The 27,439-nt window shown below is 36.4% G+C and overlaps 1 protein-coding gene across 1 annotated transcript in view; it reads right to left on the bottom strand.

The window, feature by feature from the left end:
• Window positions 1–27,439, bottom strand: part of LOC114198873 (protein fantom) — a 61,434-nt gene that overhangs the window by 9,327 nt on the left and 24,668 nt on the right. Inside the window, exons 11-15 of the mRNA XM_028090570.2 lie at window positions 25,750–25,851; window positions 24,645–24,795; window positions 23,492–23,565; window positions 8,106–8,289; window positions 996–1,080 (exon numbers count right to left, since the gene is read on the bottom strand). Of these exons, the coding sequence (XP_027946371.2) occupies window positions 996–1,080; window positions 8,106–8,289; window positions 23,492–23,565; window positions 24,645–24,795; window positions 25,750–25,851 (596 nt within the window). The remainder of the gene's footprint in view (window positions 1–995; window positions 1,081–8,105; window positions 8,290–23,491; window positions 23,566–24,644; window positions 24,796–25,749; window positions 25,852–27,439) is intronic.

Genomic DNA, 27,439 nt, shown 5'->3' on the forward strand with positions numbered 1-27,439 from the left:
CTGCTTGGCAGGGAGCCTGCTTCTCCCTCTCCCTCTACTGTTCCCCCTGCTTGTGCTCTCTTGCTCTCTCTGTCAAATAAATAGAAAAAAAAAATCTTAAAAAAAATAAATAAAATCTTAAAAAGAAGAAAAGAAAAACAGAATGCCTTTAACGTTCCCTTCATGCCCTCTAGGGAAAGGCGAGAACTTGAGTCTCTTTCTAAGGTGGGCAGGGGCGAGCTCCATTTCTGAGGCACTAAGTGTGTCATCTATGGGCCACAAAGGCAAGGAGAAAGAGACAACAGAGAGATAAAGGGCCCATCCCGGCCAAGGGAGGAGAGCCAGCAAATGGGCTGATGGGCAAAATCTTGTTAAGATTTGCAAAAAAAAAAAAAAAAAAGTCATGAAACGATGAATAATTAAACAATGACAGTAAGGTAAAATCAGTCTGGAAGGCTGATGAGCTAGTACAAGTAATAATACTGCCATCACTACTACTTACATCGATGACAATGAATGCTTATTGCGCACTCTGTGTCCGGTACTATTCTAGTCATCCCGCATATGTTATCTCGTTGAATCCTCACAACCACCCTATCTGGTATTATCTCCATTTTACAGATGAAGAACATGAGGCAGAGGGTAGTTGTCCAAGGTCAGACAGCTAGTAAGTGATGAAACAAGAATTTATACTCAAGCCATGTGGCTCCAGAGTGCACCCCCCTTGTAATCATGTCATGCTCTTCACTGTTATACTTGAACAGTGATGGAATGCTGAGTATATACCGTATGGTGTTTTGTTTGCAGAGCACTGTCAGATCTTTACAGTTGCTCTGTATGGTATGCAGGGCTACTGTATTTCTAGGAGGAAAGAGACTGAGAGGAAACATACTCATTCAAGGACACAGGGTGAATCAGAGTTCTGATTCCGCATCTTGAGCTTTCTTTCACCACAAGCATGCTACAGAGATCTACTTGACATAAACCATCCGATAATGTAGACTGCTCACATGTACCTTCTGTAAGGCAGCTCTTGTTTCAGTAGTATTGATTTTAAGATGTCTCTCTTTGCTTGGTTGTTTTCTTTATCCACGTAGATCACTATACCAAAAAAAAAAAAAAAATCCACAGAAAGAAGTCACTCAGGAATATGCTACATTAGTACCATTCTGTATTTGTATAAATACCTGTTTTTCGAGACACAAGTCATGCCATCTCACTTGTATGCCTGGGAAAAGAGAGCAGCCCTGGAAACCAGAATCAAATCTGAGCAGTCATGTGATCTAATGTCATGTCACAGGCAGGTTTATGTGCACACTGTCAGAAAAGATACCAGCAACATCTAAGAGTGCCACATCGCTGTCACTGCCTGTTAATGGCACTGGCAGTCATGACAGTAAAAGCCAGCGGTCTTTATTGCTTTGTATTTGAGGGATTTACTGCATTTCCTCGCACCCAAGAAGCAAGTGATAATGATAATGTATGGCAGAGAGCTTGTCCTTCCTGACAGCCTCGGTAATTTAATCCTTCTCTCCTGCCACAACATGCAATAAAAGAGGCATCTAGTGTATTGGGTTGAGGAAATCCAGAGGCTGATGTTTGCTGATGTTCGGGGTCAGGGGGAGACAGGAGAGAAATGTAGGGAAGGGAGAAAGAAGCTTTTTAGGGCATGAAGTTTGTCTTTGTTTTTTAATGGTACGTGTTGGGGGGTGCTGGGGTGGCTCAGTCGGTTAATCATCTGACCCTTGGTTTGGGCTCAGGTCATGATCGCAGGGTCGTGGGATGGAGCCCTGCGTCAGGCTCTGCACTCAGTGGGGAGTCTGCTTGGGGATTCTCTCTCTCTCTCTCTCTCCCTCTGCTCCACCCCTGCTCACACTTGTGCGCATGCTCTCTCTAAATAAATGAATCTTTAAAAAAAAAAAAAAAGATGCAAGTTCGCATGCAGGAATGTGGCCAGACTTTACTTGGCTGAAATATGAGATGAGAGAGCTGATTTAAAGCCCCACCAGGAAGAAGGCGGTGAACACTTGAAACTGTAAATAAGCACCTGCGCTTTGGGAAAATGGCATCTCAGAGTTCGAACACCAGTTTCCAACCTGATTATTTTTTCTCAGCTCGGCAGCCATTCAGCATGCCTTAGCTTCTGAAGACATTTCTTTTTCAGATGCCATTTTGGAGGTAAAGTGCCCCTGGGACCAGATCTCAATTTAGAGACTATCCCTGATCAAAAGTACACAAAGGGTGAAAGATACCATGACAATTCCAAAGCCAGACTCTGCTGGGAACGAACATATTTCATCCCGAGAATGTTTCCTTGGACAATTTTAGTCCAATCTCAAAGTATGATACTATCAATTCACTTAATCATTTGGCTCAGTTGATGTGCTGGGCACTGAGTTAGGCATGCAGGGTGGGAGACACATCAGCGTCTGTGTAGGGGTGGGTTAACAGTTTAAGAGAAGTGAGAACCAAGGTCAAACAACGGCTCTTAGCTTGTTGCTGTTGCATGATGCAGTATCAGTAAATTATACAGGTTATACTAATTATACAGGTTACTGAGTTTTATAGGAATCAGAAAAGACAAAAGGTTCAGAGTATTCTGTCAGTATAGTGCTCTGCTTATCAATGCTAAAAAGGCTTACTAAGAGATGAGTTCCACTAATGCTGGGAGACTGGACCTCATTTTGGCCACCAGTACACCAAACCAAATGGGAACTTTTTTCCCCCAAATGGGAATTTTTTTGTTTTTGCTGTTAATCACCAATTCAGAATGCGGTTCAGCATATCTTTTTGACTTCAGAGTTCTAAAGCTTAAAAGCCATAATGGTCTACATTATTTTTTTTTGTGATAATTTTTTGGATAATTTCCCCCCTAGTTTTATTGAGATAAAAATGACTTATAACACTGTATTAATTTTAGGTGTATAACATAATGTTGTGATATATGTATATATTACAAAATGGGTTTTAGTTAACATCCATCACCTCACTGAGTCACACTTTTTTTTTTTCTGATAAGAGCTTTTTAAAGATCTACTCTTTGCAACTCTCAAATACACAGTAGAGTCTTGTTAACTGTAGTGTTCTACATTATTTGAAGACAAGGGTTATCTCAGTGATAAAAAAAAAAGACTGAATTCAAAGTCCAGCAAGCAGATAGTTTTCCAGTTAAATTAGGCCAGTTCTGACAAATCTCAATAGCTTGAAAAAATTTTTTTTACTGTGGTCAAATACACATAACATAAAATTTATCATTTTAACCATTTTTAAGCATATGGTCAGCGACATTAAGTACATTCATACTGTTGTACAACTATGACTACCATCCAGCTCCAGAATTTTTTCATCATCCCAAACTGAAACTCTGTCCCAGGTTCCCCCAGTTCCTGGTAACCTCTAGTCTACTTTTTGTCTCTATGAACTGGACTCTTCTAGGTACCTCTTATTAAGTAGAATGATACAATATTTGTCCTTTTGTGTCTGGCTTATTTTACTTAGCATAATGTTTTTCAAGGTTCATCCATGGCATGTATCCAAATTTCACTCCTTTTTAAGACTGAATAATGTTCCATTTTGATATACAGATTTTGTTTATCCATTCATCTGTTGATGGACATTTGGGTTGTTTCCAACTTTGGCTATTGTAAATAATGCTGCTATGAACATGCGTATTCAAGCATCTGTCAGAGTCCTTGCTTTCAATTCTTTTGGGTAGGTATCCAGAAGTAGAAGTACTGTACCATATGGCAATTCTATGTTTAACTTAAAAAAATCTTTATCACTGAAATTGGTAAAAAAAAAAAAAAAATGGTATAGTTGGGACAATTTCTGCTTCATCCAGTTGGCCAGCACACTGTATTTCCTATTCCCTTAACAATGATACAAATAGTGACAGCTATTGTTTATTGAGTGATGTTTATGTACTAAGTACATAATACTGAAGTACTCAATACTTTTCTTATGGCAATCACGTGTGTTAAGAACCATACTGTCCCACATTTGACATATGATTAAGTAGACCCAGAGAAGGTAAGTAATTTGCCCAGGCTCACCTAGTTAGAAAGTGGCAGAACCAGAATTTGAATCCAGCGAAGTCTGCCTCCAGAGCCTGCCTTCTTAACCTCCATGATAGAACTTCTCCTTAATATGAAGCCAAAACTTTTCCTGCTGTTAAAGCTGCAACCCTGTTGTCAGCACAGATGGGAGTGTGAGAGAGAGAGTTCTATACCCACATCAAGGGAAGCCACCTGATCCTTTCACTTTCACGAAGGGATATTGCTTGGGTACAGCCGGTCCAGGTGCCTTAAACAACTCTCTTGGGCTCAACACTTTTTAAAATTTCTTTCTGAAAAAACTCAAGCTCCTTACCCATCAGCTTACTTATCCAAAAGGATACCAAATGTGAAATCCAGCTCTCCTACTTGTATAAACAGGAGAATACGGGCTTCTTAATCTAGCTCAGCAATTCTCCGCCTTTAATGTACGCTGGGAGGGCTGGTTAGAATGCACGTTAATGAGCTCACCCTGACTTACTAATTCAGCAGGCCTGGGGTAGGGCCTAGAATGTGCATTTTTATCTTCACAGCAGCTTGTCACATACTGAGAACCACTGTGTAGCTCAACATCCCTTCGCCTAATTTTTTAATAGGATCAGCAACCAGTGGACAATTTGTGGTGAACATGCGGGGAACTGGGACACTGGGGCCACCTCCAGATCAGGGTCCTAAGGACATCCATTTGGTGTTCTGGAACTAGATGGTTAAAAAAAAAATCTACAGTTTCAAAACTTCAAATAGATCTTTTAAAAAGCAGTTCTGGTGATTTAAAAAGTATCAGAACTCTCTAAAAATTAAGCCATTTATCTTTTATTCTCATTAGAAATCCCTGGTTTAGGACTTGCTAGATTTTGACAAAACTTACTGAAAGCATATGTTTCAAAAAAGGTACAAAATAGTAGTCCAAAGACACAAGCTGATTTTGAATTGTCTACCATTAAAAACCTATCCTTCACTTCTGCAGTTTGGAAAAATCCTTACATTCTTTATCAGTGTCATTTGGCAGAAGAAATGCAGATGGCTTAATTACAAAGGGCTGATAGACTTGAATCTCAAAAAACTTTTTCTGTTGGAGTGTTATCATCCTCCTAATCCTTATCTTTGCCAAATTTCTCTTCCTATTAGTGACAAAATGTAAATTCTGCATTGTTTTCATCTTCTGAATTAAACGTTAATTGTTCCAAAACATAGGCTGTTCAGTGCTCAGAGACTAAGGACCCAGATCCATATAAATCTCATAAAAACTTTGGATGATTTCATTAATCTTTTTTCTTCCCACTGTCAATTCCCTAGAAGGCTTTATTCAGCCCAGACAACATTCTTCAGACCTACCATTAATCTTATTTTTTCCAAACTATTTTCTTGCTTTCTCAGCATTCTCTGAGCAAAAATTTCAGGCCCAATAAAATACAAATGTTTTGTTCATGCTACAAATGTCTAGCAAGTGAATTCAACTTTGTTTTTTTTTCCCCCAGCATTATTTTTTCCAGCATTTCCAGCCTTAAGAAGATAAATTTTTTGTGTAAGTGGAACTGGTATTAACACCTCTTAATAAAGACTGAATCAAGCTATAAATAATTTGGGGATCACCAGACTAAACCTCTCTTTTTATGTACCTAATTTAGGCCTCAGGATACAAATCCCTTTTGAAAAGATTCAAGCCATAATGCAGGATAAAAATCACTGTGAGGTTCGGTCAACCTCTCAACTGGTATGGTGTTCAGATAGGAGATAGCATGTACTAATTGTCTTTTAGATTTTCCATCTGAATCAAAAAGTCAGTTTGGAAATAAAATTACTTTCATTAACATTTAATAAGATTTGGAAGTTGTAAGGCTACATTATATTGACCTTTTACATCAAGTCACAAGTGAATGGCAAATTATTACAATAATTAGATGAGATAGTTACTTATTAACCTAGATTCAAGGAGATTCTCCTGCACTGAAGGTGATACAAATACGATAATTTAAAAATAAATATTTTCACCATGTTATAATTAAGTGAAAACTAAAATAAAGCCTCCTACAAGGTTATTATTTCTCAAATTTGCTGATGACTTAAGACTACATTTTTTCAGATATAGTAGATAAAAAACAGCATTATTTTGCTTGGAAGCACAAAATACATTCCTCTCCCCTCCCACCAGGAGGGGATTTAAATATCCTTACAATTCTTTTCAATTAGCCTTTGAAATTCTCATAGTCAAATCTCAATAGGTAGGAAGAGAAGCTGAGAAAAGGCATAGTAAACATTTCTATGGAATTCATTTCTAATAAATTATTGTTTTTTTGTTGCATTCAGATGACTAATTATTCATTAGAAACATAAGCAACTCTTAAAATACCAATTAGAGAATAGGGTATCTTGCAGTAAAAGGAAAAAATATACCTGAGCAAATGCTAACCAACCAACTAACGAAAAGCCCCCCAGAGCCCTTGGTTACCATGTGAGAACGTTACAAAATTCAGGACACCTGAGCATGTGTTAACAGGTTGCATCCCAGAATGATCTGCATTGCTTCTTAAGCAAATAAAAACAATCTGTTGTAGAGCAGGCCAAATTTCTCAATGTACAATTACTAAAAAGCAATTTTGTTGTCAGTCCAACCAAACATTCTACTGCTGACCTTTAAAAAAAGAGTAACACAAAAGCCAGAAGAGTTTGTCTCTCTTCTTGGGGCATCTTCGTTATAATTAGTTGTCTAATTAGTTCTTCCATTAGTAATAATATTTTGATATGGTTTACTTTTCTGAAACTTTGCAGGTAAAAGATCTCTAGGAAGCTTGAGAAAATATTTTTGGAAATGTTTCTGTTATAAGAAGTCAGTGAAAGGAAGGAGGAATCAGATTCTTGTCCTGAACACACCATTTATTTCCCCTGTGATTTCTCAACCCATGTCATTATAGGATTATAGAATTTGAGCTGGAGGGGATCTAAAAGAGAGCCTTATTCAATAGATAAGAAAACAGGATACCATGAGATTTAAACATCTTGCCCAAGTTCACATAACTAATAAGAACTGTGGATACAGAGAAGACTAGAACAGATTTGTGGATACTCATGATTATTGTCTCAAGCAATGACCACATTTCCAAAAGTAGCAGGTGTGTGCACATGCGCGCACACACGTGCACACACACACACAAGTAACCATGAGCATCTGTAATCTTACTGCATGATCAATCAGTAGCATGATATACATACAATCAATAGCATGATTACACATATTGATTAAAATGCCATTTATAAAACTGGTGAGAAAAAAATATTAGTGTTCAACTAGCATAAGATGGCCTGTTTTTGCTAAAGATAATGCAACACTCCATCTTCATGGTTTGTTCTAATATAGGGCTTTAGAACTTAGTAAGCAGTTTTAACATAGGGTCATGTCAGCTTGATATATTTTTACTCCTCTTTAATTATACACTGATATATACTATTCTTTAAAACATCTTAAAAGTTGGCTGATCGAAGAACTTACAGGGTACCAGTTGGGTCTGACTTAGATGTCAACTAGCTGATAGATAAAGCCCTCAAAGAGAAAACCTGCCTGCAGCTATCAGTGCATGTGTGGGCTAAATCATGAAAAGGTACTCTAAGAATTTATGTCACTCAACTAAAATCCTGAACATATAGACACTGGGAGGGATGTATATGTATATTGCAAAAACATCCATGTGATGACACTGATCAGAAAGGTAGAAAAAAATTAGGTCACTGAATTGTTTGAGTCATATGATTAAAAAGCTAGTACTTTTTCCTCCCTGTGAAATATTGTACTTTTTGATTCAAGTGTAGACCTAGGTGACATTTTTCTACTGATACTATAATATAGCAGGAAGGTCTAGAGACATTGTTTTTCTACTGTTTTTTGTTTTCTCTTTAGTATTACTTCAAATTTAATTTCTTAATCCTTATGCTACAGGTTTGACTTTGATTCATCCATCCTGATGGGACTTCCAGGACTTTATGTGAACACTAGAGAATTATACTTTTTCCTTGTTCCTGCAGCTACCTTCACAGATAAGATAAAAATGAAAGTCTGTATTATAAAGGAACCATACATACCATTGCTATAATTATAGTAGACCCACTGCCCACTCTTGGGTTTTGGAAGTGACACAGGTGTCTCTTCAGCAGGAAGACTGTAGAATCTGCATTCAACGAACAGCCGTTGGATAGTGTCATCTGCAGTTACTTGAGAATCATTAAGGCTTAGAGCTATGATCTCAATCCGAATTTTTTCTGATGGCTGTTTAAAGAGCAAAAACAAAACAAAAAAACAACAAAGAAACATAAAACAAATGAGCAAAAACTCCTTTACTCTTTTCACTATCAATTTTAAATAAAACATAAAGGCCAATGGGTTTCTTTTTTGGAACACATTGTACACTACTGTATAGTTACATATGATAGATTATTCACGACAGAGAGAGAGAGAATGAGATTCTAATGCCCCAGGGTTTGAAGTTAACAGTGTCATGGCAATAGTCTCCTGATTTACATGTGAGGCTATAAATACACCACTAGTAGTCTATCAGGGGTGAAGATTATGAGATCTTCATCTCCGACTGCTTTCAGAATGACAAGTATCAGTTGGCCTTATTTCAAACTATGTAATGAAGTACATGTTTATCACTGCTTTTATTTAATCTACAGTACCTGAGAAAGTTTTGGTTATTCAGAGATCAAAGCCTGTTGAATACTTTATAGCTATTATGCTAATAAAAGTAGCTATATGAATCCATATTAACTAGAGCAGAAACTATAGTTCATCCTCTTATATATTCTGCCATAGCATATTTCACTCAGTAAGTACTGTTTTCAAACAAAAGGAACAAAACTGTTATCTAATTTACCACATATTTCCTTGGAATTCATTTTTTATCTCATTTTTACCCAATTAACAACTAAAAATATAATTCTTTTACTGTGTAATTTTCATTTCAATCCTTAATAGATTTTGGTGTCACAGACATTATTAAGCAAGCTGTATATGTTTCCTTGAGTAATGATTTAAAACAAACGACACACTATGACTTAAAAATTAGATCACACCAAGATAACTCCTCGCTTAAATATTTGTTTTTTATAATTTTAAATTTGTGCTTCATTCCCTATTCCTAAATCCCTCTTTACTAAATTCAGAAGCATGCTACTGTAGATTATATAACTTCAAATAATAATTAGAAAATCCTGAAACTAAGACCTGTCTATAAGACCAACTTTTAGGAACTCACTGTCAAACATAAATCAGTGTGCAAATTCAACGCAGTGATTGCTTAGATATTTCAAAGCATATAATATAATTAATCAAACTGAAAAGCATAACTATCTTATTGTAAAAATATCCCCATGAAGAACTATTTCTATTGCTGTCAAACCCCCTCAATATTTGATGAAGTAATTTTAGCCCATTCTTTCAAAAGACATTTTCTTTTATTATGTATTCTAAGACACTTTAACTAAAAACCCAAATCTGAATATTTCAATAAGGTTATTTTATTATTCAGTAGATTCATGGAAATTTTACTAGGATGACAGAGAAAATTCCACACCATTCTGTCTCCACTAATACAGGTACAAGGCTGCAGCTGGCAATATTACTAGGATTAGCATAGTATGATGAAATATTTAAAGGAAAATTTTTTCTAAAACCTAATAAATCAAATGACTGCCAAATGTCATTAAAGTGATGGTCTTTGACTTGAATATGCTTTTCATATTCAAATTTGAAAAGAAAGAGATGAAAGCCTGGAAAGGTTACTCGGTTTCAACTAATAACCTCAAGCCCTCTCCGTTCACGTGCATAAAAAATGAAGTTGGCTCCATTGTCTAACCTCACTTCAGAAAAGCCCTTCTCCGCTTGCCGAAGACTAACATGGTAAAGAAAATATTTTAAGTGATACTATTTTTTTCCTTAAAATGTATGGTGGTTGTCAAAATACCACACACGAACACCCATTTTATAATTCTGCTTCAAATGCAGCACGATTAAGCCTTTTACATGACTTGTAATTTGAAAAATTCAGAATTGTTGTAACAATAACTTCGTATAAAACATTCCTGTTCGTTTCTGCACAAAAGAATTAAAGGAAATTAGCCATAAAAAAGGCAAAAGAGGCATATACATGGTTATTTCTACATTGTGAAAAGAAGAATTTGAAGTTGTTTATCATAGAACCCAATGAAGAGGCAAATGAACTTTTAAATAGCAGGGGAATCAGATTTATTTAACTGGTTATTTTATTAATAATATATTAAGTATACAGTTCCCATGTGAAAACTTGCATTATTGTAAGAATGTATTTAGGTTGTTAAATAAGACTATATATAAAAATATAATTCTAAATGAAAGTAGATTACAGTCAAAGAAACAAACCAAAACATCAATACCAAACAAACCAAAAGAAAACCCACTGTATTATTCAAATAAATAAAAGAGCTTTAAAATTCCTCACATGATATCACCTCCTTTCTGGTCCAGTTTTTTGTTGTTGTTACCTACCCGCCCCCGCACCCCACCCCCACCTCATTACCTCTATCCTAAGTCCTTCTAAGTTCTCTAATATTATGGACAGAAGTTATTAGGTATCATTTCTTTGTTCTTTTTATGCTACATGAATCAACTTAAAATATATCAAAAAGGGGATACGTTCCAAATCGTATATATTTAGGGAAACACGCTCTGAATAAAGAATTTTCCAAACATGATACATTTTGGCTACCGGGCTAGCCAATTTATTTTTCAACATTGGAACAATTCTGGTCGTGTTCTTGTCTCTGTGAATCAAAAGTTCAACTAGATTATATATAAAGATTTTGAAGATTAGGAAGCACTTTAACTGCATAACTGACAACTCCAACTTAGTGTCAGAAATGAACTCAAATTCCCTCCTCTCCCCCATGCTCTGGAGCTTCCTATCTCAGGTGACACTGCCATCTACCTGGTCACCTACAACCAGGCGACCATGGAGCCACTTCTGCCATCCCCATTTTTCATACCCACCCCATCCTACAGATTACCCATTCCTGTTCATTTTACTTCCTAAATATCTCAATGATTCATCAAATTATTGAAAACGTATGCTATTTCAACATTGTATCAGCTACTGGGGAGATAAAGACAAAACAGAATGTGGTTTCTTTTCTTTTTTATCTCTAGAGAAATTTCTTTAGGTTCTCATCTGATCTGGGGGGAAGAACTAATTCAACAGCTTCCTAGTATTAGAATGCAGTTTGATAGACTAACAAGGGAGAAATCAGAAGGAATCATAAAAGATGACTGGTTGCAGAACTGTAGGGAGATGGATGGTACGAGACTATCAGCTCAGTGATACAGGGACTATTATCTTGCATATGGTATCACTGGCGTGGTATGTAGTACACACTCAGAAACAAAGTGGATCTACCCTCAGGGCTGTAAAAGAGGTGAGGCACTCCTTGCCCTTGATCCCTTGTCTGCAGCCGCAACTACTCTTCTCCTGGCTGAATTCTCTCTCTAAAAACCAATCAGGTATCACCTTCCTGCTTGAAAACAACCTATACTCTAGCCATTTTCCCGGACCAGTGGTGTGCTGTTTATATAGCTCAGGTTTTGCATGGAAAATCTTCTCTATCAGACAAAATTCTACTTATTTTAGGCCCCGGGCCATACATGCTGTCCTTTTATGATAGCATCACTCATCTTCAAGAGCAAGCTGGTTCCTCCACTGGACGGACCCTCCCTGCAGTTTTCAGTCACATTATGCTGCATAGATTTATCTATCTGCCTCTCTCTGGAGACTGTGAGCTCCTGGAGGCCAGAACTCTATCTTATTAATCTTCTGCTATTTAACATCCTATCTGGCACATAGTAGGCTCTCAATAATCAGTTAAAGATACAGGGTTAAGGGAGGCTGAATATCTTTTATATATTTAGATTCTCTTTTATATATTGCCAGAAATAGGTGAAGCTGCAATTATTAGTGTTTTCTCTTTTAACAAATATTTATTGTGTCTCCTGTGTTTGGTAAGCTGGTGATGAAAAACTGTTGAAAAATATACAGAAATCTTGCTGTTCTAGGTTTTAGTTAAATAAGAATATTTCAAAGACAGGTCAATATTGTGGAACTGAGATGGTAGGTTACTATTATTTCAACTTTTCTGTATGTTTGAAATTTTTCATAATAAAACAATGAAAAAAGTTCCATTAGGAGACTTGGGAGGGATAACAATGTTCAAATGACTAAAGCGAAGCCTCTGTAGATAGATGCATAATACCATCTGTTCAGAATCACTAGAACATGACAGGTGTACTTCGGCAGGGCATTGGTAGCCTTTACATATAGTATGTTTACCATACAGTATAGGCTTTAGGCTTTTCCTGTTTCCTTTTTTTTTTTTTTTAGAGAGAGCGTTCCCACGCAGGGTGTGGGGCCACAGGTGGGAGAGGGAGAAAGAAAATCTCCTCAGACTCGACCTCGGGCCTCTATTTCATGACCCTGAGATCGTGACCTGAGCCGAAATCAAGAATCCAACACTTAGCCACTGAGCCACCCAGGCGCCCCTCCCGTTTTCTTTTCTATATGTGTGGACGTTTGTTACTAAGTATGGTGTTACTTTTTTTTTGTCTCCTTCACCAACTGCCCTATTAACTTCCCTAGTTAGCAAGATGATGTCAGCATATAAAAAGAGCATTTAAAAATTCTGATTGTGGTGAACAGAGAAGTCACTCAAATATGAACTGCAACTTATTTTTAGTTGTCTGTATAGATGGACACTACATATTATGTGATTGAATGATCTAGAAATGTGATGACAGCTAGTATTACTCCCAGAGAAAAAAAGTTATAGTTCTCATGATTTTGGCTCAATTCCACTATTGCTTCCTGACTGATGCTAATTCACTTTTTAGGCCATATTTTTCTATAGTATTTACTTAAGCTTTTATTGGCTTGCTTAAATTTTTTGTTTTACTTCAGAGGACCATGCTGAATGCTTCCTTTGGTTTCCACCATCAGAACAGCCACATTGGAGTTGAATTGTTAGGCTCCTAAAAATTAATTATACTCGACAGCCCTTAAACATAGTATTCCTTAACTGAGAACGGCCTATGATAAAGGTTTTGCAACTTGTATCAGTCAATTAGATTTAACTAACTCTGGTGAGATTACCTATGAATTTTATTTCATTTTAAATCTCTACAATGAATAAGCATTTCTGTAAAATTACAAAGTGTAGAAAATAATTTGGCATATTCAAGGACCCAACATCTTAAACAGATGTTACCATTTTGCTGTCTGATTCAAACTTTTTTGTTGTTACTGAAGAAATCAAACATTTCAGGTGCAGGTAAAGACCCCACCCCTAGTTCCTTTCTCTCCTTCCTCATTCCCCCAGAGGAAACCAGTATCCTGAAGGTGATGTATATCACTCCCAAACATGCTGGTATGTTTTCTGGAACGTATGTATATTTCCATAAACAACATATAGTATTGCTTTCTGTTTTTACATTTTATATTAGTGGTATCATCTTCTATTAATCATTTTGCAACTTGTGTATTTTTCACTCCATACTATATTTAGAGATTTATTCATGTTTATAATTAAAATCTAATTCATTCATACTAATTGTTATACAAAATTCCAATTATATGGCATATATAACCTATAGTCCACTTATTTTTTTTTTACTGATAAACAACTGAGCTGTTCACAATTTTTTGCTATTACAAACAATATCTCATTGTCTATCCCTTTATGTTTTCCTGTGTATGTGAGCAATTCTTTTAGAAGAACTGCTAAGTGAGAGATATGAGAAATTCAAATTACTCCTCAAATGTTTACATGAATTTACATGAGTATTATATTTATCACCATAAAATGTGTGGGGTGTGTGTGTGTGTAAATAAATACAAAAAAAGCCTACCTCTTAGGAGCCACAGTAGGTAGAACTTGGTACTTTATAGTGAAATGATAGATACAAAATGGAAATGGTAGGTGATGATCTATATCTATGCCCTTTAAGAGCAAAATTTTAATTGGGGTGAGCTCTAAAAAAAAGCTCAAAATAGTTAGTTCAAAAAGTCAAACTCACTGGTACTGGCAGAGTCATGTAAGTAGGGTAGGAGTGCCTACTGGTTAATGATGATTCTTACAATTTCTCTTCAGGCTGGGGGTGGGCAGAGTCATCACAAAACTTTAAAAAAAGTTTTTTTTTTTTTTCCAAACTCAACTCACACTAGGCTCCAAAACTTCCTCTTATTAGGAATCATATCCACTCTTCACACGTGTTTGGACTGTAAAGTTTTTGGTTTCTTAAAATAATTGCTCTTTGGGAGAAATAAAAGTGAAGAGAAACCCAAACTGTTGAGATAACAACGTTTTTAACAAACAAAACCAAAAAAACCCCAGCTTTCATCTGTGGCAGTAACCTATCTTTTCTCATTGGTTCTGTGAAAGACCTATATTGAACAAATATGATAAATATTGAAAACTTCAGTGATGGAGATAAAAATGGTGCTAGGGTTAAGAGTGCTTATTTTTAGAATATTGTCATGGTCTCCCTTACACACCATGTAGATTACTGCATCTATAATGGTCAGCAAATTACAGAAGCTTGTTACCACATGTTCTAAAGCAATGGCTGGAATATTTTTTCCTGTCCTAATATACCTGAGGGATATGACACATTTCCAACATTATCTGTGGCTTACTATGGCAGTAATGTGAAGGAAGGAGAGAATTTTAAAAATTACCCTCAATTTCAGGTGATTTTGATATGCCATTCCATTTTCACCATCATTGAAAACAGATGTTATAGTACAGTGGTTCTCAATTTTGGCTGCCCGTTAGTATCACCGGGGGAGCTTTAAACAAAATTCGGATTTAGCTGATCCGGATGGAGCCGGGTCCTGGCATTTAAAAATGCTCTCTAGGTGATCCTAGTGTGCAGTCACAGTGAAAAGTACTGCTTTTCCCTCAGATTGTTCTCAAACTCTAGCATACCCCAGAATGACCTGAAAGGCCTGATGACACACAGATTGCTGGGACCCAGGCTCTGAGTTTCTGATTCATGAGGTCTAGGGTGGGGTCTAAGAATTTGCGTCCTCACAAGTTCTCAGGTGATGCTGATGCTGCTGGTCTGGGGACCAAATTTTGAGAATCACTGCTCTAAACCAAAAAAAAATTCAACCTACATTTGTAGGATAACTTTCTAACATATTTATTTTCTACGATATTTATTAAAAAGCTTCTACAGGGTGGCTCAGGTGGTTAAGCGTCTGCCTTCGGCTCAGGTCATGATCCCAGGGTCCTGGGATCGAGCCCCACTTTGGGCTCCCTGCTCAGCGTGCAGTCTGCATCTCCCTCTGCCCCTCCCCCTGCTTGTGCTTGCTACCAAATAAATAAATAAATAAATAAATAAAATATTTAAAAAAGCTTCTATAATATTCATATTAAACTGTTTTTTAGTTATTATTTAACATTTTAGTACAGAATTAGCTTACAAATTATTTACATTCTAGAAGCAATCTACACTCATCATTAAAAATCATCCAACAATATAAATCTTAAAAAGTAAAGCATAAAAGTTCCTTGTTTCCTCCTAATTCAGGGGTTGGCAATTTTTGTGGCTGTAAAGGGTAAGACTGCCAATATTTTTTTTGCACTGCAGGTCATATGGTCTTTGTTGCAAATACTCAGCTCTTGTACAGTGAGTGTAGAGCACAGACAATACATATTTATATGTGATGGGTGTGGCTGTGTTCCAATAAAACTTTATTTACAAAAACAGGCAGAGGTTTGGGTTTGACACATGGGCCATAGTTTTCTGACCCCTGCCCTGACCCATGTTTCAGAGATACTACTCACGGTATTCGGATTACATACTTTAAGACATTTTCTTTGCTAACATAAACCTAAATGTTGTGTCTTTATGCTCATATAAAAGTAAGTATGTATGTATATACAAATATTTCCCCTTTTTTGCTTCTTTGTAATGAAATTATCAGTGAGGTATAATTTCTTAACCATTAGTTTGGCAAAGGTATGATGTGGGGAAGCAGGAATTTTTATCCATTGTTATTTTAACCAGAAATGTTTGTATTAGAAAAAACTGGTAGAAACCTAAGGGTCTACCAAAAGGGGCTTAAATCAATATGGTACAGCTGTGCAATAGCAATATTATGCATAAGTTAAAAGAAATGGAGTATACTGCTATTGGAAAGATGTCCATAGTATATTAGTAAGAGATAATTAAGTTGCAAAACATAGAAAAGAGTTTTGGAAGCAATTACTACCAGGAGAGTAATTCAACATTTCTGGTTTTACCTAAAATATATTTTAAAACCTACTCTGTATAGGTTAAGCTTCCATATGTAAAATATTGGGAGGAACTTATTTTACCTACTGATAGGATATCATATTTAATTCTGAAGTGATTTAATGATTTTTAATACATGAATTCTTAAAGTAGTGAGTTGCTTTATGCCACTTTGCCCTTCAAATCTTTAAAACATATTTTGCTGAAGATCATTACTGCAATCACCTGGTAATGCCAGTTCATATTGTTCAAGAGGACCTGGTTTCTAGGTGGAATTGTAATTTAGTCCAATTGAATATGGCAGTTTTTATAAAACTGCTATTAGTAGAAACAGAGAGAGATGTAAATATGCAATGCACAGAAGAGTCCATTGCTCTTTAAGCGTGTGAGTTCCCATTCTTACCTGTGGGCGCACTTAAAGAAATCTGTAAATTGACGGCCATACATTTCGTTGTGAAAATGGAAAGCTCCATTGCTTAAATGATAAAACTAGAAATACTTTGCAAGAAGGATTGTTAATTCTTTTTTTTTAATATCATGGCAGATGCAAATTTTTGGTTTTGATGTCTATTTTAAGGACCTAAAACAAGGCTTTTAATCAATGTATTATACATCAAATTGATACTGTTAACTTCTGATTATTCAAATTAATAAAATATTCATAGAGAAATGTCCAAAGTTTTACATTTCTCAGGCTCCCCCCTTTCCCCCCTTAATTATCATGCCTAGAAGCTTTTTAGTAGAAGCACAGTCATCAGGCTGACGGAATCTGACAGGCCAGCAAGGCCCAATTACACTGGTGCTCTGTGGTACTTTGATGTCCTGGAAACGAAGAGAGATACGGGCAAATTGGGTAGCACATTATGTTAATGACTTGATTTAATCCGGCCACTAAACTTTATGTAGCCTGTTAAAAAAGATGCTAACACTAATTATGCCACTTTGGAAAGAAAAGGAGGGGACAAGCATTTCACTCTGACAAAGCGAAGCTCATAAATGTTGTAAATGAAATGAAACAAAATGAAGTAATCCATGATTAATTATACATCACAGACACGGAGAGAAGAGGAAGAACCAAGTAATATGTCTAAGTCCTGGGAAATCTGTTAGATTCTTTTAAGGATCAACATTTCTAAGAGATAACTAGGAGCTGTGAGATTCTGAATCATGAAAAAAAACTGCGTGATCTTAAAGTGTTTACACAGTGTAGCAGGTAATTCAGATTCACAGTGTAATTGGCATAAATGATACTTATCTAGGACACTACTCCTAGTCTCACTTTTGTGACATTATAGGGTAGAGGCAATTAAAAAAAAAATCTATCAAGTGGGGATAACCACAGAGTAGGGTTCTCTAATTACTTTTTAATTAGTCTCTGTGCCTCTAATCTATTTTTTACAGTATTGATAGCACGCTCTTTTAAAATGCGATTCAAGAGTGTAAACTCCCTAAGAGCAAGAGGATTATTTCTCTTCTTCACTGCTTATAGTCTCAGCGCCTAGAATAAAGCTTGGAACGCAGCAAATGCTAAATATCTGTTTAATGAGTAAGTGATCTTCCTCCTCCCTTAAAAGCCCTCACTGGCTGCTCATAGAACTTCAGGATAGACTTCAACCTTCTCGGATGATACACAGAGGACTTAATGCTCAGGACATGCCTATCTTTTCAGCATATTCTCCTGAGCTTCCACAGGTGTACCATAATGTAGCCCATCCTAAAACCATTCTGAATTCCCAGAAAGCCATGCTCCACAGTCTCTCTAATTTTTTTTTAAAAGATTTTTTAAAAAATTTATTTATTTGACAGAGAGATAGAGAGCACAAGTAGGCAGAGCGGCAGGCAGAGGGAAAGGGAGAAGCAGGCTCTCTGCTGAGCAGGGAGCCCGATGCGAGGCTTGATCCCAGGACCCTGGGATCATGACCTGAGCCGAAGGCAGCCGCTTAACCGACTGAGCCACCCAGGCGCCCCAGTCTAATTCTTAAGTTATCGTTCCTTTGACCTATAATGATCCCTCCATGACCCTTACTAATTCCTAATCATCTTCAATACTTGGCTCAAGCTTCACTGACTTTAGGAAGTCTGTCTTGATGAGGGTCCCTCATTGTTAGGTAACCGCCTGAATGCTCCCATAGCACCCTGTGCATTCCATTCTCCTAGCGCTAACCACTATGCATTGATTGTGTTTCCCCTGCAGACTGTGACTTCTTTGAAGCCAGGGACTCCTTCTTTTATGACATATAGTAGATGCTAATGAATGCAGAACTGTGATAATGAAAGGACATATTACATAGGATGTGCTTATTAGCACATAAGAGCCATTCAGTAATACCTTCCTTCTGATGAAAGCCATGTATCACTATGTTGAGATTTCTACCTGAAGCAGTTCTTGAAGAAGAGGTAAAGAAAGAAACTAATGAGCCACAAGGATTTTTAAGCTTAAAAAAGGTTTTCTGATAACAACACCTTGACGAAAGTTAACATCACCAACAATCGGACAGAATGACATCCTGTGCCTCCTGACATGATGCACTGGAAAGGACGTAGCACTGCTTTTGCAGTATTCCTACCAAAACATTTAACTGAATCTAATATGAGGAAACATCACATAAATCCAAATTGAAGGCTATTCTACAATATAAATGACCTGGATTCTTAAAATATGTTAATCTGAAAGAACCCATATAAAGAAAGGCTGAAACCATCATTATGGATTACAGAGGCTAATGAGACAGGAAAGCTAAACACAGTGTGCAATCTGGATTGGATCCTGGATCAGATTAATCAAATGCTATAAATTATACTACTGGAACAACTGGCAAAATTTTAATGAGAACTGTTGATTAAATAATAGTATTATATTATTATTCTGAAGGATTTAAGGGTAAAGGAGCATGACTTCTGCAACTCTGAAATGATTCATTATAATTATGTATGCAAGAATGTGTATATATACATGCATACATAGGTGCACATATACATACACAGGAGAGACAACAGAAATGATAAACAAATGTAGTGAAATGTAACAGTTGATGAATGTGGGTGCAGTACATTTAAGAGTTCTTTGTACTACTTTTGTGATCTTTAAAGAAAAAAGGTTCCATGACTCATATTGAACGACTGTTAAAGTAGCACACAGAAAAACTGGTATAATCACTAGAAAACACTGTATTTCATGATTATGATGATCTCTTGAGGTTTGTTCCTATGTCTACAGATTAAACTATTTTACTATATTTGGTAAATAATTTGACACAACTAAATATCACCTATTAACATAAAATACTGGTTAGTACTTTCTCCTAAAAGTAGAATTTTTAAAAGCATGTGGGAGGTGATTAAGGGCAACTGAGGCATAAAGCATTGCTTACAGCAGTTGCTTCCTTTAAATGATATTCACACATTTGAGAAAGCATCTTAAACCATTATAATAAATCACATTTGGAATGGCAGTCAAGACTGTAGCAGGCTGTAGCAAAGTAACACAAATTACTTTCCCAGGAACAAGAAGAAAAAAACCTCAATTTATTCTAAAGGAAAAAATAGATGTGTACATTAGAACTAGTTGGATATTTTAGAGGGATAGTTCTTTCTTTCACTAAACATCTTTGTTAAATCGAAGTTCCTTATTCTGTCTTAGTCAAGGGCATTGAACCATTCCACTGAGATGCTAGCAATGTTGCCAATACACATGGTTCCACTGAATGAAGGATTTCTCAGCCTCAGCACTATTGACATTTCGGGCCAGATAGTTCTTTGCTGTGAGTCCTGTGCATTGTAGCATGTTTGGCAGTAACCCTAACCCCGACCTATTAGATGTCAGCAGTCCCTCCCAGTGTGACAATCCAGAATGCCTCCAGACATTGCCAAATGTCCCCTGGGGGACAAAATACCCCCTCCCCCCAGCTGAAAATCATTTGGTCTAAGATGCTATAATTTAGATAACATTTTCCTATACTTTCAAAGTTACTTTTGAATGATGAATACAATGTTTAGAAAATAAAATTAACCATTACACAATGTCTCCCTAGTATCTATTGGATAAAATCCAAAATGTTTAGCTTGTATCTAAAGTCTTCTATCCTCTTATATAAAAAGGCTGCTCTAGTTAGTGTATTCTTGACTTCTAAAACACATATGCACCCCTGCGCTAGAAGTGCACATAATTTTCTCTCTGCTGCCATATATCCACATCTCTGAGATGTCACAGGGAAAGTAGAACACCCCTTCTTACTGTGTGATTGACCACAGCTGAATGGATCAAGGGTATAGAACTGATAAAGATGGACCTAATCCAGAGGCTAGGCATGGCTAATTAGATTTTTCTCCTTGGGGCTGGGCATGTTTGTATGGCTATCTTTGGGCAATAAACAAGGAAAGCAGAGAAAGTCAGCTTAAAATTAGAAAAAGTAGACATGAAGCCCACAAGACGGCAGATGGGCCAGCTCTGGGCATATCTTCCATAAAGTCTACTAAAGAGTCACTTCAAATTTCTCCTTCCTCTGAACTTCCTTAATTAGTGGCAAGATTATCAGCAAGTCACTTTATCTCCCAAGAACTCAGTTTATTCATTTGAAAAATGAGAAGGGGAGCCAGAAAACAGCTAAGTATTCTTTACCTCAAATATCTATTACATTAATTATTGGTACTGTCACCTGACATTGTTTTATATTGTAATTTAACAGTTGAATAACTACTTGACTTTTCATGAACACATCTTCCAATTAATGAAGATGTTCCTTGAGGGCAGGACCAGAATACTGTGTTTACTTCCTTAGGAGAAGTGACAACAAACTGCAGACACTGAATCCGTGGAATCACTGTGTTATGACAAGAGGGATGAGTGTTGTTTGTACTTTGACCAGACACATACATCCCTTAGTACCTGCCTTCTTAAACCCCAGGACTGATTCAGTATCTCATCTCTCATATTATGTTCAAAAGGCTAAATCATATAGGTATTCAAAAATCCTGATGAGTTAGGCAAAGTCTTCCAGAAGAACTATTGACACATGAGAAAGAAATGTCTGATTCAAACATGCAGGCTTACTACTCTTGATGTAATGAATGGACGGTTCTTAATAAAATGATGTGATTGTCAAATTTTTTAAAGATTGATTGATTTGAGAGACAGAGAGAGAGCGAGCGAGCACTGAGTGCGAGCAGGGGGAGAGGTAGAGGGAGAGGGGAAGTAGACTCCCCACTGAGCATGGAGCCCTGAGATCATGACCTGAGCTGAAACCAAGAGTCTGGCATTTAACTGACTGAGCCACCCGGGGAACCCCTGATAGTTAATTTTATCTGTCAACTTGACTGGACCACCAGATTTTCAGACCTCTGGTCAAACATTATTCTAGGTATGTCCATCTGGCTGTTTTTGGCTAAGATTAACATTTGAATTGGAAGACTGAGTAAAGCAGACTGCCCTCCCTAAGGTGGATGGGGCTTCCTCCAATCAATTGGAAGACCTAAAGAGCACAAAAATGGCGAGAACTCCTCTTGCCTGATGGCCTTCAGAGGCAACATTGGTCTTTTCCTGACTTTGAACTTGAACTGAAACACTGACTCTTCTTAGGTCTCCAGCCTGCTTGCTTTCTAGCTGGAACTGACACCATCGGCACTCCTAGTTTTAAGAGCCTGGAACTACACCATTGCCTTTCTGGGTCTCCAACTTGCTGAATACAGTTCCTGGGACTTCTCAGTCTCCATAACGACGTGACTCAATTCCTTATAATAAATCTCCTTAGAGGTACATATTTATACATATATATATCCTATTGGTTCTGTTTCCCTGGAAAACCCTAATACAAATGGCTGTGAAGCTAAATTCCACACAAGGGGCTCATTTTCCCTTTGATACCCATCATCAAAAATTTCTAATAGCGAGCAGAGAATTTCTATTCATTAGTTTGATAAATAATTTAACAATTTCAGGTTTGATAAAGCAAAAAAGCTAAATAGAATTGAACTAAATACTATGATTAAAAGTCTTTGGGCAACCATATTTAAGATTTCTTCCTTGATTTATTGATTTTGAACAATAAAGATTCCACATATCAGGATGCCATGGGTCAGGTGATATTATAATTAATAATGATAATAAAACTTTGGACAGATGAACTGTTCTGCTTGTACTTATCAATCATCTGTTTGTATTTGGGTTTGTTCTGCAGAGAGGTTAAGCTAAGAATTTTAAGAGTTGAAAGAAGTATTCCAGTTCTTACCCATAAAGTAGAAATTCTAAAAAGAGTACAATTAATCATTTCAGGAAAATTAACATAGATGAATAGAAAAAGCTAGGGCCTTTTTACTTTACTTACATTTACTTTATAAAAACTACCCCTCCCCCCTTAAAATAAAAAAAATGCTCTGGTAAGTGGTATACTTTCCATATAAAGTATAATTTTCTTTTCAAAATTTCCTTTTACATACTGCTTTTCAGCAACGTGCTACAAAACAAGTACACCTATACAAGATTAATTACCTTCTATGAAAGTTTAATTTTTTGGTGGAAATAACTTTATCAGTGGACATATTTAGTGTATGAATGAATTCACATTTTAAAGTTTTAGAGTTTTAAATGCAATATCCCATTTTGAATTCTTAAAGCTCAGATTGGATTTTTTTAGAAAAAGATTTTATTTATTTATTTGGGAGAGAGAGAGAGCATGAGCAGGGGGAGGAACAGAGGGAGTGAGACAAGCAGACTCCCTGCTGAGTGGGGAGCCTGCTGAGGGGCTTGCTCCCAGAACCATAAGACCAGGACCTGAGCCAAAGTCAGATGCTTAAACTACTAAGCCACCCAGGTGCCCCTCAGATTGGATTTAATACATCTTTGTACAATCCTTCTGAAAAGGAGTCAGGGATGTCAACTGGTTTTAGCAAGTAATTATTAAAGCTGCTGATGATTATTATCATCAGGTATTATTAACATGGAAGCAAAAATAACACAAGTTATGACCCATTACATAATGAAACTACATATGAATTTTTTTTTGTACTAGATGATTACATGGGTAAGATTGTGAGGATACATAAAATTTTCCCAGAAATATTTTTGCCTTCAGATTTTCATATGCAAAGACCAATACACTATGAATGAAAAGCAGCTTTATTTCGCAACATTTCTAGCTGGCATCAAGCTACTGACCTGTTTGATATTCTTGGAGATATGACCTGGAATAATACACTCATCACTGTCAGATGCTGATCTGTCTTCCTCATCTGTTAAAAAATAAAATTTTAGTGGTTCAAGTCTGTTAAACCAATTATATTTATACCTTATGAAATGGAGCGAAATATAAGGATAATCTTAAAAGGACAATATGATACTCATGTCTAGACCTTTCTTAGCAGCAAAGATATTTACTTTTACATTATATTTTAGAAAAGATTAAAAAAAATGACTTAAAATTCCAAGTTTAGTTTTAGTAGAAACAAAGATAATAAAAATATAGCTTGCTCTGAAATTAAAAAATAATCTCTTTAAAGAGAAGGACAGGGTAAGAGGTGTTTTCTAACAGCCTAACCAATTACATTCTGCAAACATCAAGTTAATTCTTTTTTTATTTATTTTTATTTTTTTATTATTATGTTATGTTAATCACCATACATTACATCATTAGTTTCAAGTTAATTCTTACATTTAGAAACATATAAAAAAATTTGCAGTTTTATTGTGGAAAAATTGCCATATGAAAAACTGCACATATTTAAAGAGCAAAATTTGATATTTTGACATATGCAGAATTCTGTGAAATCATCACCACAATTAAGATCGTGAACCCATCTGTCACCCTATAAGTTTCCTCATACCCCCTGTAAACTACTCTTTTTCTGTATCTCTCTATTCCCATTCGCCCTTCCCTAGGCACCACCCAAATGCTTTGTTGCTATAGTTGCCTTGTCTAGATATTTATATAAATTAAATCCTGTTAAGAGTTGTCTTGTCTGAGTTTTTAGTTTTAATTTTTAAAAAGTTAATTTCTCCAGAATAATTCAGATGATAGTATAAAACCCAAAGAGAACATAAAGCCACTTAAAACATAAATCGGGAACATGGTCAGCAGTAGTCGTGGATTGCACTGTGGCACTGCAGGTTGAGATAAGAAGGTGTGCAACAATTCTGCCTGCCTTTAGCTGACTACACTGAACTGTGTCCCACCATTTCAGTCAAGAAATAGGTATCACGACGTAGATCCACTATTACGTGAAGATGTCCTAGGAGGCATGCTCTAACAGATTAAAGAAAGCATACAATTAAGTAAATAATGGTAATTTAAAGAAAGGAAAAAAAAAATCACCTTCTGGTTCCAATTCCTCAGTTATTTCTGTTTCATCTTCAGAAGAAGTCCAGCTTCGGTCTGCAAGCTGACCCTCAGACAGGAAAGATACATCATCTTTTCCTTGTTGAATTCTCTCTTTTACCTTAGCTCCACTGCTTTCTTGAGAAACCTGAAGAAATTGCAAGCACACTGATAACACTGTTGCTTAGATCACATGTGTGTACTTGCTGAAGCACCTGACTCTGAAAGAATGTAAGCTTGAGACTTAAATATATGGACAGGCATTTTATGTAAGTGATTCATTAGAAAAACCATCACTAAAATTGCACAAATGATAATATGAAGATAAATGAAAACATTATTATAAACCAAGGATGAAAAATATATTAATATCAAAATGAATTTTACATTATTACTCTAATTCACATATCTATTTATTAGCAGCTAATATCAGCATAATTAAAACACTGGTCATATTTTCGATCTTTCTGTCCCCAGGAAGTTATACACAAAAATAGGATCAATGCTTTGAGTTCTTGATCCATTTTAATACAAAGACAAAGTCTTTTTTTTTTTTTTTAAGATTTTATTTATTCATTTGAGACACAGAGATATAGAGAGCAAGACAGAGCACAAGTAGGGGGAGCGGCAGGCAGAGCGAGAGAGAGAAGCAGGCTTCCCGCCGAGCAGGGAGCCTGATGCAGAGCTCGATCCCAGGACCCTGGGGTCACAATCTGAACCAAACCAAGAGATGGATGCTTAACTGACTGTGCCAGCTAGGCACCCCTGCTTCTTCCTTTTGATTTGGATGTCTTTTATTTCTTTTTCTTGCCTAATTGCTCTGGCTAGGACTTCTAGTAATATTTTGTTTTTAAAGATTTTTTATGTATTTATTTGACAGAGAGAGAGACACAGTGAGAGAGGGAACACAAGCAGGGGGAGTGGGAGAGGGAGAAGCAGGCTTCCCTCCGAGCAGGGAGCAGGATGCAGGACTCAATCCCAGGACCCTGGGACCGTGACCTGAGCCGAAGGCAGATGCTTAACGACTGAGCCACCCAGGCGCCCCCAAGACAAAGTCTTTTACGAACCAAGTTAAACCTTTCAAAATAATTTTAATACATACCTCAGGGATATGTGAAAGAGTTGGCATATTAGTTTCTATTTCTGGCGTATGCTCCACTACTGATGACATTTCCTTCACATCTTCAGGAGGAGGAGGTATCTCCTTTTATTGATGTGAAAATATGCATATGTGTTATTTTGTATTTATTACTTTATTATTAAATCCTATACATATATATAAACCCTATATATATATAGATCCTATATATATATATATATTTACTGTATATATATATATATACACATATATATTACCCATATGACCCTAATTTTAGTTAGCGTATTTCAGTAAAATGGTTGATAGTCATCATAGTATATATACACAATTTAAGAATTGCAACTGTTGTTCATTGAAGCATTGTTTATAATTGCAAAAAAAAGTGAAAACAGTGCAAATGTCCAACAGTATAGGGTTAAATACAATATGGTATATATCCAAATACCTGAGTTCTTTGCAAACATGAAAAAAATGATAATGTAGATCTGTACTTACTGACACTGAAGAGAGTACCTGATACAGTGTTGAGTAAAAAATGCTAGTTACAGAATAATATAGTTGTATACTGTTTTGTTAAAAAACAAACATGCAAACAATGTGTATGTTTCTATGGGAATAAGCATGGAAGGAAATTCACTAAAATTCTATCTCTGATATATAGATTTGGGGAAATTTAATTTTATTTTTAATGTTTTTTTTTGCTTATTTGTATTTTCTAATATTTCCACGATGATTATACATTACTCATGTAATTAAACAATATTGCATATGCAAAGATAATATAATTTCTAGGATCAACATTATTTTTTAACTGTATCAAATATCAATTTATAGTCAACCATTTTCCAGGATTCATAAACTGATGTTTATTTTTAAAATGTAGCTTATCATTTTTGCTAGTTTAAAATTAAACATGTCCAATACAGAAAATGGGAAAGATAAACCAGAAAACAAAAGAAATTAATACAAGTCCGTATTCTCATTACCCAGTGATAATATCCATTAACAGTAGATTTCTTTACAATTTTTTACCTTTTTCTTTATGATTAATTAAAAAAAAAATTCTTTCAAGTTGACTTTAAAGATTTATTTATTTGAGAGGGAGAGAGAGAGTGAGTGAGTGAGGTGAGGGACAGAGGGAGAGGGAGAGAGAGAATCCCAAACAGACTCCCTGCTGAGTGCGATCCCATGAGATCATGACCTGAGTGAATAGGTCAAGATGTTCGATGAACTGAGCCACCCAGGTGCCCCTTTATGATTTTTCTTTTTAAAGATTTTATTTATTGGGGCACCTGGGTGGCTCACTCGTTAAGTGTCTGCCTTCGGCTCAGGTCTTGATCCCAGGGTCCTGGGATCGAGCCCCACATCGGGCTCCCTGCTCGGCAGGGAGTCTGCTTCTCCCTCTCCCTCTGCTGCTTCCCCTGCTTGTGCTCTCTCTCTCTGTCAAATAAATAAAAATAATAAAAAAAAGATTTTATTTATTTATTTGACAGAGAGAGAGACACAGTGAGAGAGGGAACACAAGCAGGGGGAGTGGGAGAGGGAGAAGCAGGCTCCCTGCCGAGCAGGGAGCCCGATGCGGGGCTCGATCACAGGACCCTGGGATCATGACCTGAGCCGAAGGCAGACGCTTAATGACTGAGCCACCCAGGTGCCCCTTCATGATTAATTTTTAATGCACATAAAAAACTTT

Source organism: Eumetopias jubatus, unplaced genomic scaffold (assembly GCF_037043125.1).
Source record: "Eumetopias jubatus isolate StellerSeaLion01/CBP00866 unplaced genomic scaffold, mEumJub1_p1.0 scaffold_10, whole genome shotgun sequence".
Lineage (NCBI taxonomy): Eukaryota > Metazoa > Chordata > Mammalia > Carnivora > Otariidae > Eumetopias > Eumetopias jubatus.